This window comes from Cynara cardunculus (genome assembly GCF_001531365.2).
Source record: "Cynara cardunculus var. scolymus isolate 2C chromosome LG 3, CcrdV1, whole genome shotgun sequence".
Classification (NCBI taxonomy): domain Eukaryota; kingdom Viridiplantae; phylum Streptophyta; class Magnoliopsida; order Asterales; family Asteraceae; genus Cynara; species Cynara cardunculus.
Genome location: NC_037530.1, coordinates 3,553,089 through 3,568,471, shown reverse-complemented (window position 1 = coordinate 3,568,471; position 15,383 = coordinate 3,553,089). Strand labels below are relative to the sequence as shown.

At 35.2% G+C, this 15,383-nt stretch overlaps 2 protein-coding genes across 2 annotated transcripts; both read left to right on the top strand.

Moving 5' to 3' along the window:
* The first annotated feature begins 6,263 nt into the window (after positions 1-6,263).
* Positions 6,264-10,613, top strand: LOC112509518 (probable mitochondrial adenine nucleotide transporter BTL3). Its single transcript, XM_025114512.1, has 4 exons — positions 6,264-6,917; positions 7,890-8,193; positions 8,338-8,805; positions 10,429-10,613. The coding sequence occupies exons 1-4, from the start codon at positions 6,469-6,471 to the stop codon at positions 10,498-10,500; spliced, it is 1,293 nt and encodes a 430-aa protein (XP_024970280.1). The 5' UTR covers positions 6,264-6,468; the 3' UTR covers positions 10,501-10,613.
* Positions 10,614-13,598: 2,985 nt separating this feature from the next.
* Positions 13,599-15,023, top strand: LOC112509601 (transcription factor MYB93-like). Its single transcript, XM_025114649.1, has 3 exons — positions 13,599-13,747; positions 13,850-13,979; positions 14,222-15,023. The coding sequence occupies exons 1-3, from the start codon at positions 13,648-13,650 to the stop codon at positions 14,931-14,933; spliced, it is 942 nt and encodes a 313-aa protein (XP_024970417.1). The 5' UTR covers positions 13,599-13,647; the 3' UTR covers positions 14,934-15,023.
* The last annotated feature ends 360 nt before the right edge of the window (positions 15,024-15,383 follow it).

Genomic DNA, 15,383 nt, shown 5'->3' with positions numbered 1-15,383 from the left:
TTCAAATAACAATATTCCATTCAAGTGTTTTTTTATATGCTGCTATTTAACCTTCTTCGATTTTAATTTAAAGTATTAAAAATGTAAAAAAAAAAAAAGGTTCAGATATTCGGAAAAGGGTTCATTTATAATCATTTTTGAAAATTGTAATCACATGTGAAAAATGTGTGAAATTTGTATCAACTGATTCGCCTTTTCTTCTTCTTCTTCTTAATGTCGTTTGATGTAGCATTGATTTTTCTTCATCTAACTATTGATTTTGATTTTAGAATAAATAAATCATTAAATATAAGGGGCCGTTTACCAATTTTTTTGGTTAAGTGCTGATTCGGGTAAGAGGTCTGACTGTGATAAAAGGCCTGACTGGATTAAGTGCAAATTGTATTTTCTTGTTTACCAAACATTTTGTGTTAAGTGTTGATTGAGTAAAAAAGACCATTATATCTTTTTTTTTTTTTGGAATAAGTATTAATTGAAAATTATTGTATTATTTAAACCCAATTATATTTGAATAAAATTAAAAAAAAAAAACTGGCCCATATCAACCCAGATACATTTAAGCCCAATTATATTATCTATATGTATTTTCACTCAAAAACCTCAAAACCCTATTTATATCAACCTGAAACTTCCCTTATTTTCTCTCCCACTTCAGACCGCCCTTCGTCGCCGCCCTCCCGTCGCCGCCCTTCGTCACCTCCCTCCCGTCGCCGCCCTCCCGTCACCCTTCAACACCTTGAACCAGACATGGCCACCGACGCTTCCCCACCTTGAATCAGACATGACCCACCTGTTTGTATGAAGAAAGATGCATCTATTTAGGGTTTTAGATGAAGAGGGTAGATTAGGAATACATACCTCTTACCACGGTAAGATTCATTTTTTTTGTTGACTCCAGTAAGAGGACTGTCAGAGGTCGAAAATTTGATTGTTGATTTTGTTGTTAGGCAAACACTTTTACCTCTTAACCGGGTAAGCATCTCTTAACGGGTAAGAGGTGGTAAGAGATTAGTAAACAGCCCCTAAGTATACATAACGATACAACCAAATATCAGAATTATAATCGAAATTAAATATATGGTTCATTAATTTGATATTCAAAATTGAAGTATGACAACCTACAAATGTAGGCTTTTCTTTTGAAGGCATTAAGACATGCACAAAGTTATATGATGGACCATTTTTATTGGAACAATAAAATAGATAAGAATCGAATATAACATGGATCTACTTTGGGGTTTCTTTTTGGCAGACAACACAATCGTTGGTTTCAGACCAACTTTCGCGTACTAATTAATTTTCGAGTGACTATAAATGGTCTTGAGTTATCGTAGGTGAACCTCTATGGCTATAAGGGTTTTGACAACGTCTGAATTCGAATAGGTACGATACAACCCAAGTGGTTCTAAGTTCTATAGGGTCTTGCTTGATCATTTTTGTGTGTTTAATATGGAAATTAATATTTAAAAATACTATTTAAAACAATGCTAAATAACAAACTTTAGAATTTCATTTAATACATCTAATAATTCATTATAGCGAATGACTTACAACTAAAGAAGCATATGAACGGATTAGTTCATCCTATGTCGAACTAGATAATAAATGAACCATCCAGTACTGTAATACACGAACAATTTGTAGCTATTCATAACCATTTAAAAAAATTCATCGTTTTTCATATATGAAACCCTCTGGAAAAGGGTCGAAGCAGAAGAAGATACAAGGTGTTAAAGTAGAATGGATTTGGTCCGATTTTCATCTTGAAACCCTAAACACCAAATCGAGTGAAACCTTGGGTTGGATAAGATGAATAGGGTTCGAAAACTTGCGCGATGGTTTGGGATCTAGTTCTGGAATGAAGTCACGTTCTCAGGGATGAAAGCTTTTGATATGGTTTAGGGACGACCTCCGGCACAAGTTTGGAAACCTAAAGAACTCAAGGATGGAGGTGCAGGTGGTTGGGAAGTGCAATTGATGGAGGAGATGTTGGTTTACCGGCTATGGAGTTGGTCGTGGGTTTATCGACGATGGAGCTGGTTGTGGGTTTACGGTTTACCAACGATGAAGTCCAGGGTCGTGGTTGTTGGTTTACCGGTGATAAATTTTTGAAAATCCATCACTTTTTCTTCTACCTACAGAGAGAGAAGGGGGGGGGGGGGGGGTGGGAGTTATGGTTTCTAAATATGGAAAAATAATCATGGATTCTAATTTTAACATTTAAATTTAAATATAAATTAAACATAATTAAAATATACTCCACCTAATTTTTTAAATCAATAAAAAACCATAAATTTCTCAACCGTTGATCAAGAGAATGGAGGGCCAAGATTGGGTTGTAACGGTCGTACCCTTTAAGGTTGTATTTGAAGATGCATACATACATATATACATAGAGGAAGATTCAAACGAAAACGCTGATTATTTAAGAAAACAAGTAAAATGCCGTTAATATACATATGTGTGTGTCAATCATGGATATTATCATCTTCATTATTTTAATTTTAGAAAATACATGAAACAGTTTCATTAAAATTTCATTAAGTATTATACGAAACAATTTATAACCATATATGAAACAACTTTATAAAAAAAAAGGTATTATATGAAACAATTTCACAAGATTAAACAATTTCATGTAAAAATTTCATAAGATTAAACAATGAAATCGACGGATGAGAGTGGTTTGCACGGTTTATACAAATTGGATGATTTGCATTTGATCGCTCCTTTCTCTCTCTCTCTCTCTCTCTCTCTATATATATATATATATATATATATAGAGAGAGAGAGAGAGAGAGATGTTTTCATATGTTAATCAGAAATATTTTGAAAATCATGAGAACAGACCATTCATGATATTTATCATGAATGGTTGGTTTCCATGGTTCTCAAAATATTTACGATTCTTAAATGAAATTACTCTTTCACATGCACATACACCCAGGCATATATATGCGCATGCATACATGAAATCATAAAGAATGATGAACAAGTATGGGCACATACCATCATATTAAATGACATTAACCATCTTATTACGTGTTGTTGCTTCTTTTTATTCTATCATCCACCAAAGTCAGAGAGGCCGAAGTAGGCGAGGGGTCCATAACATGTTTATAGTTGTTGCAATAAAGTTATGTAATGTCTTTTTTCTTTGGTAACGGAAAATTTCCACGAGTTCGCCTTCGTATCATGTGAATACCATCGCATTTAATAATCTTGAAATATTGCTCTCTGATCATATAATGCACACATCTTTGGTTGCTATTTGGGTATACAACTTAGGGTGCTTTCCACTCATTAGTGACCCCAAAAGTTCTTAGTTGATACATAGTCTATTATTATGGAGACTAAACTTACAACATAAATTAAGCCACAACATTAGGCTTGAACTATTACATATCCCAAATTGATCTGTAATGAGCAATAAAAAATAACTTAAAGTAGATCTTCTGTTCACTGATATTTCTATCTGCAGTACAAAAACGATCATTATCAGTGATTATAGAATATTGAGTACTTTGGTATAACTCACCTGAGAAGAAGGGAGGGGTAGTGAGACCATAGGAAGTAAGGATGCTCATGTCTTGGGTTGATCGGATTGAGGAAATTTGAAAAACCCAACTCAATGCTTGCGGTTTGGAAAAATTTTAACCAACCCAAACCAAAGTGCAACCCAACCCGTACGGGTTGGTCGGGTTGATACTTTGGTATATTAAAATATTTTCTCAACCTTGAATATGTTATTTCTCTACTCATAATTTCTTTTTCATCATCAACCATTTGATACAACTTATTCATATTTCTTACTTATATCACATTCAGTTAATTTTCTCAATTTACATATATATGTTCACAGTTAGTGAATGAGTTATATAGAGATATGAATAGATTGAAAATATGTGTATATGAAAAACATACATGATAGTGTAATTGTTTAATGTATATATTAATAGAAATTCAACAATTATATTAAATCCAAGAAATAAAAGGATATCGGGTTCATCGGGTTGGGTTGGGTTCAAATAATAGTAACCCAATACCTACGGTTTGCCAATTTTACAACTCGATTAGACATCGAGTTGCTTTGGGTTAGGTTATTTCACGTTGGATTAGGTTGATCGGGTATTTGAGCACACCTAATGAAAAAGATGAGAGGGACAAAAATAGTCTTGAGTTAACATAAATGCTTTCATAGAGTTAATTCAGGGACCCTAACATGTTACAACATGCAAATCACAATAATATAACCTATAGATATTCATTTTTTGTTAAAAAAATTTAACAACTTAATCATTTAAAATTGAAAAAAATATTTATTTAAAGAAAAACATAAAGAATTCATTAATAATTTATTTATTTAAAGAAAAACATAAAGAATTCATTAATAATTTATTTATTTAAAGAAAAACATAAAGAATTAATTATTTAAAATGAAAAAGTGTCAAATTTTGCATAAAAACACAAAACTTGTGAAACCAAAGATTGAAGTAAATAAAGCTTTTGGTAATTGGTACAAGCATATTCCTAAAATATTCTCTTGCTTAAAGTAATTTTGATATTATTATTTCTTTTATCTTAGAGTATATTGCAAATTTGGTCCCTGTGGTTTTATGAAAATTTGGAATGGATCCCTCGAACAAACTAATTACAACTATGACCACTATGGTTTCATTTTTATTATGATTGGGTTCCTAGACCTAACTTCGTTAACATGATCAAGGGCATTTTTGTCCTTTTACTAATTTCTTCTAAAAAATAAAAAATAAAATTAATTATCAGGTATTGATATAAAGTATATTAATATTTTCACTTAAGAATGATCTCGATCGATGTTTGGTCCTCTTCTCTGACGACCTTCGTCTTCTACATTGAAGCTGCTCCCTCCGGCTCTTTCATCTTCATCGTCTCCCTCGTCCTCCACTCCATTCTCATTCCTTCTTTGTGTTTTGCTAACAGTGGGAAGTCTACTATTTTTAGGTTCATTTAGCTCAAGTCTCTGAAGAATCTTTTTCATTTTTTGCATGTATGTAGAATGAAATCGATAAAAATCTTGCAACTCAGATTCAACAAAAGTTGCTAATGTAGAAGAAAAGCAACCGTAACATATGGAACCAAGCAGCAAAAACACCGAAAAGATTGAAAACAACCAAATTCAATCTTGGATTCAACAATAGAAAATCAGAAAGAAACCCCAAAATTTGTTTGAAAAACAACAACATTCCATCGACAAATTTGGGAAATCAAGAATTTAAAAAAATCTTTACCCAAAAAATAACCCTAAATCTGTATCAAAAACTTGAAACTGAAAGACTTATGTGGAGCCGATAAAACACATTACATAGAGAAAAGATCACATTACAAAGAGGGCAGGGGAGGACTTACCATGTAAAAGGTGGGGGGAAGGGCCCCCATTAAAAAAATAAAGAAAATGAATTTTCCTAAGGTTAAAAGTTATTTTTTTTTTACTTTCTACCATGGTTATCCTCAGTAATTTCTTGTTAGGGTCCCCCACCAACTAAAGAAAGTATCTCGAAATCAACCAAAAAACTGAAAAGTTTCTTGAAATCGATAAAAAAACCCTTAAAAAATCCCTCGAAATAATCCAAAAAACTTCAAAAATCTCTTGGAATGATGGAATTAGGCTAAAAACACATCGGACGACTTTATGGGTGTTTAAGCTACCTTAAAGGTGCCCCCACTAGACCAAAATCTTGGATCCGCCACTGAAAGAGGGTTCCCATTTCAAAACCCAAATAAGATCCCCTTTTACACAGAGGAAAGATCTCATTTCAAAACCTAAGAAAAAAAAATAAAGAAGGTATACATGCATGTGTTTAAGATCCCATTATACAACAACTTGTTGTGGGTTTGAGCCGTTGCTTGTTCTTATTATTAATTGTTGTACAAAATGTATTAAAATATGTACAATAATAAATCAATAAAGAAACGGTTAAATGATTAAAACAAGGATTAAGATGACTAAAATGCCTCTCGTTTGAGGGACATATGCGGGTTTTAACAACAAAAGAATTAACAGAGTTAAGTCATGGGACCTAATACGTAATAAAAATGAAACCACAGTGACAAGAAATGTAATTATTTCTTTAAAAGGACCCAATCCAAATTTTCAGATAACCTCAGGGACGAAATTTGTAATTTACTCTTTATCTCATCAAGAAAGTTTCTCTCTCCTAATTATCCTTGCAAATATCGAAAATGGAGTATTTGGAGGATTAACCAAATAAACAAACCGAAACGGGCAGAGCTTGTGGCTGAGAGTCTTTCGGAAACCCAATTCATCCTAGTCTGCGACGATTGGAGCAAAGCACTGATTCCGCCATTTTCTTCATGTCACTGTCCACACCAATTTCAATTTCTTCTATGTTCATCCCCATTCCTGTATTCATTTATCTGGCATTCAAGGTGTTAATTTGAAATTCCGAACCCTAATCCCCAAAAGATATGTCAAGAAGAATGAGTGGCTCAATCCCACTTGAAGCTCCTACTTCCACCTCTGGATGTTCAATTTCAAATGGGAATTCAGCTGTTATAGGTGGGGGATTATTTCTTGACAACAATACTCTTCCTCATTATTTAATCAACGTCGTTTCTCCGAACAACAATACCCATCACTGCTCTACCCACCGAACTCCGGGCGGCGGTGTTTTCCGGCAAAAAAATGGGGTTTCGGGTGGTGGGTTCTTGTCAGTCAGTTTGTCAGTTAAGGGAAGTAGTGATGGTATTGATAGAAATCCCACCACCCAGTTTATGGCCGCGGCGGTGGTTGGTGGCGGTAGTGTGGTTGAGGAGAAGAACAAGAAGAAGATCCATATAAGATTAAGAGGAAAACCTGCTGCTATGAACACTACAAAGCATTTATGGGCTGGAGCTGTTGCTGCCATGGTTTCAAGGTTTCTGTTCTTTCTCTTCTTCTTCTTCACATCCTTTTGCCATGGTTATATGACAGAAAAATAAGGGATATGGTTGAAAAGAAGTGATAGTCAATGTTTAATTTGATAAAAATTCTTTGAATTTTGGTTAAATTTATGGACTAGATGAAGCATTCCATGGATTACTAATAATAGAAAAACATTGATGTCTGATCCATTAATCCATAGTTTGAAATCAATATGCTTGGCTCTTTAAGACAATTTGTATATCTATTTTCGTTTTTAGAGCAGATGGATTGATCTTTTGTAATGTGGTAATGCAAACTTTTGGATCAAATCATACTAAGAAGTATGATACTTGAACACTTCAAGTTTTGAATACAAAGGGTCAAGGTGACTAGTGAGAATAGGTACACAAACATTTATTATGTTGAAGGTACTAGTCAACAAAATGAGGTAGCATTTGGTACATAGACCGGACTGAATTGGACAACAGGACAGAACAAGAGAACGATGTCTCTCTGGTGTTTGGCATGACTAGGCCTGGATAGGGCTGTACAATGGTCGATGGTGACGGCAATGGGTGATGGTAGCCGATAGTTGACATTGATTGTGGTGGAGGTGGTGGTTGTGGAGAACATGGAAATGGTGGATATGGGGGTGGTAGTGGTAGCCGATGGTGTTGGTGTTGGTGTTGGCAATGGATGATGGTGACCGTTAAACTAAATACCATATTAGGGTTATATCAAATGAGGGTAGATTGGTAATTTTTTAGTTGTTTAGTCCCTGTCCTGTGTCGCGCTAAACGTGGAACAATGAGTTTTGCTCTGCCATGTCCTGACGAGTCCTATGAAATGCAACCTAAGGAGTTAACATTCACAAGAAAATTACCTTTTGATTATCGGGGAAATTATTCTAAATGGTATGATTTGTGCCAGTTCTTATGTGGTCTCTATCCATTTGTATGTGTATAAATGAGTGTTCTTTTAACAGAACTTTTGTTGCGCCGTTGGAGAGACTAAAGCTGGAATATATGGTTCGTGGTGAACAGAAGAGTCTTTTTGAGCTAGTTAAAGCAATAGCTTCTTCTCAAGGTTTGAAAGGCTTCTGGAAGGGCAACTTTGTTAACATTCTTCGCACCGCTCCATTTAAGGCCCTGAATTTTTGTGCCTACGATTCGTACAGAAGGCAGCTTCTCAGGTTAACCGGAAATGAAGAAACCACAAATTTCGAAAGGCTCTTTGCTGGTGCTGGAGCTGGCATGACTGCTAGTATTCTTTGCTTACCACTCGACACTGTAAGTTATATCAAATCTTCCCGTAAATTTATTTACGTTTCTGCTGCAAATTAGAGATACCCGATATGTTTGACCATTGTGGTCAAACAAGAACCCAGAGTTTGATGTAGATAAATTGCTTACGTGGTTGCGTTAACCTTTCAGATACGAACAAAGCTGGTGGCGCCTGGTGGTGAGGCCTTGGGTGGTGTAATAGGAGCTTTTCGCCACATCATTCAGACCGAAGGGATCTTATCTCTTTATAAAGGATTGGTTCCTTCGATTTTAAGCATGGCGCCTTCAAGTGCAGTCTTCTATGGAGTTTATGATATATTGAAATCAGCGTATCTCAATTCAGCTGAAGGAAAGCAAAGAATTAAGTACATGAAACAGCAGGGCAACGATTTGAACATTTTGGAACAGTTAGAGTTGGGACCATTGAGGACGTTACTACACGGAGCCATTGCTGGTGCTTGTGCAGAGGTTGCTACTTACCCGTTTGAAGTCGTGAGAAGACAGCTACAATTGCAGGTGCGGGCAAATAAATTGAGTGCATTAGCAACGTGCTTAAGAATTGTCGAGAATGGAGGTGTTTCGGCTCTTTATGCAGGACTCATTCCTAGTTTACTACAGGTATGTTCTTGCTATCTTGATGCCTTTTATTAGCGATTTAACATGATTTTTTTGGTAAAATTTACCCTTCAGTTTTTAGTGAATCTTTTTGTCACACAACCCCCTAGTGACACCTCTACACTTTAGCCCACCCGTCTTTATGCGATATGTTATGTCATCTTCGACCTCACACTCACGGCATCATTAGAAAATACAAGCGCATGGGGTGCGCATCTTTTAACCGTTGGACCATATGTTGAGGTGCTGGCGAAGAGGGTGGAGCACAGAGGGTGGGTGGTGGCGTGAAATGTTTTCAACAACGATTATACATCTTAATCGACAAATGGGCCATTTTAGAAACCTCTCTAGCTGCTCCGTGCCTGCATAGATTTCAGCTTTCACTTTTGAGCAGGGGATACGGACCTATGTGGGGGAATACAGTGGCCTGTGCCACTGCTTCATGGCTCTGTCGTAGTGGGAAAAAATAACGTTGCTGAAGGGTACCATTGTAATGTTTCATTGTGTGCCCCTATCTATACTACCTTATAAACAAGATTTATCAAAAATCTTAAAAACAATTTTAATGCACAAAGTCATAAAAACAACTCATAATGCATTAAGTACTACTACTTTATGTATTCAGTCTTAAAATCTCTTAATCTACAATTAAAATAACATATAGTATAAGTTACCAATGCACATTATTACCTTTTCTTTTCATGTTCCCAAGATACTTTTGACAACTTTCACTCATGCCTTCACCCCCTCATACCTCTATGTCTTCTCCCCATCCCCCAAGGTGAGATTCAAACTGATATTTACCATGAGTTATTAAAAGTTCTCACATTCATCTCCCATTCAGTTGCTCTAGAACTCTCGATCTCGCTCTCGATCTCTTGATTCTTTGTTGTTGGTGTAAATCGAATACATTTATGTAGACGTTTAAATATATTGGATTTTAAACTGTCATACAATTTTTTTTCATCAATAGACTGTAATTGGAACCATAAATCTTATTTATTCAAATTGTATCAGTATGTAAAGACCAGTGTAACTTATATCATCGTTAAATCTTCTCTAATAAAACCAATGAAATTTCAAAATCGTTAAAATTCACTGCTCCCGCCGTATTGCGCGGGTACACAACTAGTCTTTCTTAAAACTAAACTTATGACATAAGTTTGTGATGACCGAGTTTGTCTAAATCGTGGGATTAATGTTTCTTATTCAAAATGCCGTGGATTCAAATCCCACCTTTAGCAAATTTCCCCTTTTTTAGCTCTTAATTTTGGGTTTATATAGCTTTTTCTTTAAATTGGTGGGAAGTAAGTATGGTAGGGGTCGAACCTATGGCCCGTTCTTGCAAATATAAGCAACTAACGAATAGATCTATTGTGATTTTGTTAAAGAATTCTATAGTTTATACCCTTATCGTCAAATGGTGGCACCACTTGAAATTTTTTCTAGCCCGACTCTCCTTTTGAAGTCATATTGTCCAATTCTCACATCCATGCATTACTGTTTGTATCATTTGACCCATCACACATTCTATCAACGTTCTGTGATCCTGATACCGTATTGTTGGTTAAGTTGACCAAATTTTGTGCAAATGTGTGATTGAAGTTGACTCCTGTAAATTCGCAGGTATTACCTTCGGCTGCAATAAGCTACTTTGTTTACGAGTTCATGAAGATCGTCCTGAAGGTGGAGTTGTAAGTTGTTACATTTATATAACAATTCATCAATGAATTAATACACTGTAATTCATAGAAGCTAAGATGTTACTACATTATTCACACCCATGTTCCCAATTGTAATTCTTGATTGCTTTAAGATCATTTTTTTTTTAGACAAATGGTATATATTTGCTTCAAATTCTGAGGATGGAAACATCAAAGCAACTACAGGTTTTGTGAGTAGGAATCTAAGAGATTACTTTGTGTGCATTTCCAAAAATGATGCATACCTCATCCTTGCATTATCCACTTGTTCATTGTGCATTATAAGTAATACTATTGACTTTTAATGAGTTCATTTACTTTTTTTTGAATAGGGGGTTGTTTGGTTCGGTTGTGTCTTAATGGGCTGTATAGCCATATTCGCTCAACCATAACTAGTTGTTTGGTTGTGGCTTATTCGCTTAGTTGATGACTTATAGGTCAGCTAGAAAACATCTTCTTTTACACGACTAAGCCATTTAATTTCCCCTAAATTTCCCCAACTACCATTGCAATAAAGTACCCTCCCCCTCCGGTTCAAACTTTGATGTTCCAAGCTTCCATTCACGCTTCCGGTTCCAAGTATCGATTACTGCTTCAAACGACTTCCTTCAAAGAAATGAGCCTCTCATCTTCTTCAAGCCTCTGCTTCTCCACTACGGGATTATTTTGTATGGTTTTCGATTTCTCCATGTGGTTTTCAATTTCTCTCCATGGCTTGTTCTTCTAGCTTACGGTTTCTCTCCATGGTTTTCAGTCTCTCTCTCTATGGTTTGTTCTTCTAGCTTTTCGATTTTACTTGTTCTGACGGGATAGGTTTGATTTTGGTATGAATTTGCAGAATTTGAAGTGTTTCCTGTTGGTGTGAATATTTGGATAACACCAACCTGAAAGACCAAGAATTTGAAGAAAGATCTCTGCTTAGGCTATTCAGAAGGTTTCCTTTCAAGCGTTTCCTGTTTTCTTTTAGATAATCAGAAGCTTCACAAGGTTTCCTTTCAGATAATCAAAATGTTTAAATTGATATCTTTTTATATTAATAGCCATTTATTTAACATTTTAATCAAATAGTTGTTTTATTTAGACAAAGTATAAACTGGGGTTAAAATGGTTATTTATGACATTCAGACTGTTTATTTAGCATAATAACCAAACAACTTATCTGTTAATCATATAGACAACTTTATCCATACGGGGCTATTAGGTTCATTTCCCATTAGACCTGTATCGATAAAGTTGTCGGTATTGATAAAGTTGTCTTTATGATAACTGATAAGTTGTTGTGTTGAATAAACAGTCTGAATGTCAGAAATGATTATTTTACCCTTGTTAGAACAACCCCTTAAACAGTAAGTATAAGTATTTATTTGCAACAAATTAATTATATAGATCAAACAAGAACAAATTTAAAAGAAATCGTAAAAGTTGGCAACCGTCGAAAGATCGGTGATGGTTAGAAGAAACGAGATTTGAGGAGATATCGCAGGTTTTAGGGAAGTGAGGGCACCTTTGAAGGAAGAGAGGTGTTTTTTATGAGGCTAGTCATATAACAAGGGTATTTGTGGAATAGTTATGACTGAGTGTATATGACACATCTATTTAGGCTGACTGTAAAAGCACTCGGATTAAGCCAAGCAGGATTGTTGTTGGCGATTTTTAGTGTCATCAACCATTTGGTGTAACTGTAATTTACTTGAGATCGATTGAGGCAAAGAGGCGAACATACATGAGTGCTGAAGAGCCTTAGTTGTCGCTGAACAGCCATCGCTAAAAGTCTTCAGCTATCCCTAAATATATATTTTCCAGAACTTAAGATTCGATTGTAACTACCTTTTGACCTTATCCATTGATAGTTACAATCATTTAACCATTCAAACTGTCGACCTCTCTTATAAATACATAATTTCATGATCTAAGTACTAGATATACGAAATTAGCGCCTTATTTCGTGTATGATTTTTCTAGATTATCCCGGTACTGATTTCGTGTAAACCCACTACATAATAGGGTGAAATACAGTATTTAATACGATCTAGAAAATTATCCAAGTAATTCTAACCTCATACTCTAATACACAACAATTGTATGGCTTAACGAATAAGCCATACAATCTATACAACTCGTTAAGCTGCAACCGAACAACCCCTAAGTCTTGTATGAGTTAAGTTTTCTGTTTGGATAACTTTGTTGTCTAAGGGACGAGAGATTGATGGGTTTGAGGGAGGCAAATAGAAACTCGGATTATTTATGGAGCATTTCTACTAGTAATTTGTTTGAGGTAGTTTAATGGGGACAAGTAACGGTTCCTAGCTAATTTCATATAGCCTTTCTGGCTCAATAGCTTAACGATTTAATTCGTAAAAGCACTTTTGTATGGCTGAACGAATAAGTGTCGAGATCATTAATCTCATTAAGCTGTAAGTAAACAGACTCTTAGTTTGTATCACCAAGTTATTATCTTCAAGCAATAAACTCAATAAAGTTTCAAGCATCTGCAACTGCGACAGTTAATGAATGATGATGAATTTTTTTAATGATAATACATCATTCAAGTGGTGGCACAATTTGAATATGATTTTTTTTTTAATAATATTAGTATAGATCTATTGGTTGGTTCCTTGTCATTGCATAGAAAAGAGCCATGTTCCAGTCCAGTAGTACAAAAGCTGGAGCATTTACCATCTTAGCTATTAAGTCATGTGTTAACATTTCAGTTTCAAAAACTATATGATGACACCCAACAAAACAATACGTTAGGACACCCTTCAGAAATGTAAAAATTTCCCCCTTACAACAGAACCATGAAGCACTGGCCCATGCCACCATATCTATCCATGTGGGTCCGTCCTTGTTGATTACTTATTTTGTTTATTTTTCTGTTGAGAAGGAAGTTGTTATTTGATAGAAAAGTGAGGAAATAGAAGTCTAGAAGCAAAGGTGAGTGTGTGTATATATACATACATACATATATATATATATATATGTATGTATGTATGTATATGTACATGTATATGTGTGGGTATATTATATAGTCCAAGGAGTGATTGGTTTCCAACACAAGTAAAGAAAAAGAAAAAAGAGCAAATTATAAGAAATGGGAAGGTCTCCTGCTCTTCCAAATAGGAATAGAGATGAGAGTAAAGAGATGAAGAAAGGAGCATGGACTTCTGAGGAAGATCAACAACTTATCAACTACATCCAAAAACATGGCCATGGAAGCTGGAGATCCCTCCCTAAACTTGCTGGTTCTCTCTCTCTCTCTCTCTCTCTCTCTCTCTATATATATATATATATATATACACACACACAAACACACACTAACATTAATATTCGTTATTGATGTTTAGGTCTTAAAAGATGCGGGAAGAGTTGTCGATTAAGATGGACGAATTATCTTCGACCAGATATAAAGAGAGGAGAGTTTTCCCAAGAAGAGGAGAACGTCATTCTTCACCTTCATTCCGTTCTCGGAAACAAGTAATTCTTCTAAACCCTAAAACGTTTTAAAAATAGAAAGAAAACGTACATGTCGCTCAAAACACTCTATGGGACACCATTACAAAAAGTTGTATGCATAACGAGTTCATGTAATAAATTCATATATAGACTTATCGTTTTGTGTGAACACAGAACGGTTTTTTTATGTCAGCCAATGAGAAGCTCTCGTTTTACGTTTTCTATATATGTCCATTTTTAACTTTTTTTTTTCTTAATTGAAGATGGTCAACAATTGCAACACGTTTACCGGGACGTACAGATAATGAAATCAAGAATTACTGGAACACCCATATGAAAAAAAAGCTACTCGAGAGGGGTATAGATCCGATGACCCATCGGCCAAGAACCGACTTGTTTTCTTGCTTGCCTCAACTAGTAGCCCTAGCTAACATCAAAGAGATCCTTGAACACAATCAATTGGCTCAAAACCTTCAATACTTCAACCTTTTACTCCAAAGCAACACAGGGTTATCAACCTTGTTAAACCGAACGAATTCGATCCCTCAAATTCAAGAAGAAAACCCTAATTTGATGAATGGATTCCCACTAGAAGTAGGTCAAGAAAGTGAAGAAATCGCACAATTATTTGTGGAAAATTCTAGTCATGTTACTCAACCACTCCATGATCAAGAAGTCTCAATCATGAATTTGCAAACAAGCAATTATGATCATGAAATTGTGGGTAATGACTATGGCCAATCAAGATTTGCAAGTGTCAATTCTTCTTCTTCTTCATCATCAGTCACCTGGACTCCTATTCCGCCATTGATGGACACCATTACAACCAATAATAGCACTGGTTCACTAGAGAGAAGCACCACCGTTAGCTACGGCGGCAGTACTGGCGGAGATGGGGTAGGTTCTTCATATAACTGGCCGGAGTATCTTTTTGAGGACTCTTTCTTGGATCAGAATTTACGAGAAATGTGTTGAATTTAATGGAGTGCATGCATATGCATATATACTTTATGGAAGTCGTCGATCTTTTTCTTGGAGTGCAATGGAGATGAATGTACATTAGGCATCATTGAAGCCATATATTTCAAGGTTGTACGGCACAACCTTACGTTGCATGGATTGATGGATATAACTATATATATATATATATATATATATGTCATATGTAGCTATAGATTGGGTTTTGATTGATAATATATGGAGCTACATGTGCATGGACATGCATGAGCTCCATGCCTCCATCAATATATATATATATATATGTATATATATATATGTTTTCGTTTTCTAGTTTTCATATGATGTATAATTACGTGTATATATGTGATATATATCATACTGAAATTTAGTTCATACTCCACCTGCATCGCGAATTAATTACAATATCCATTTGTATTTTTGTGATTTTTTTTCTTTAGAAATATA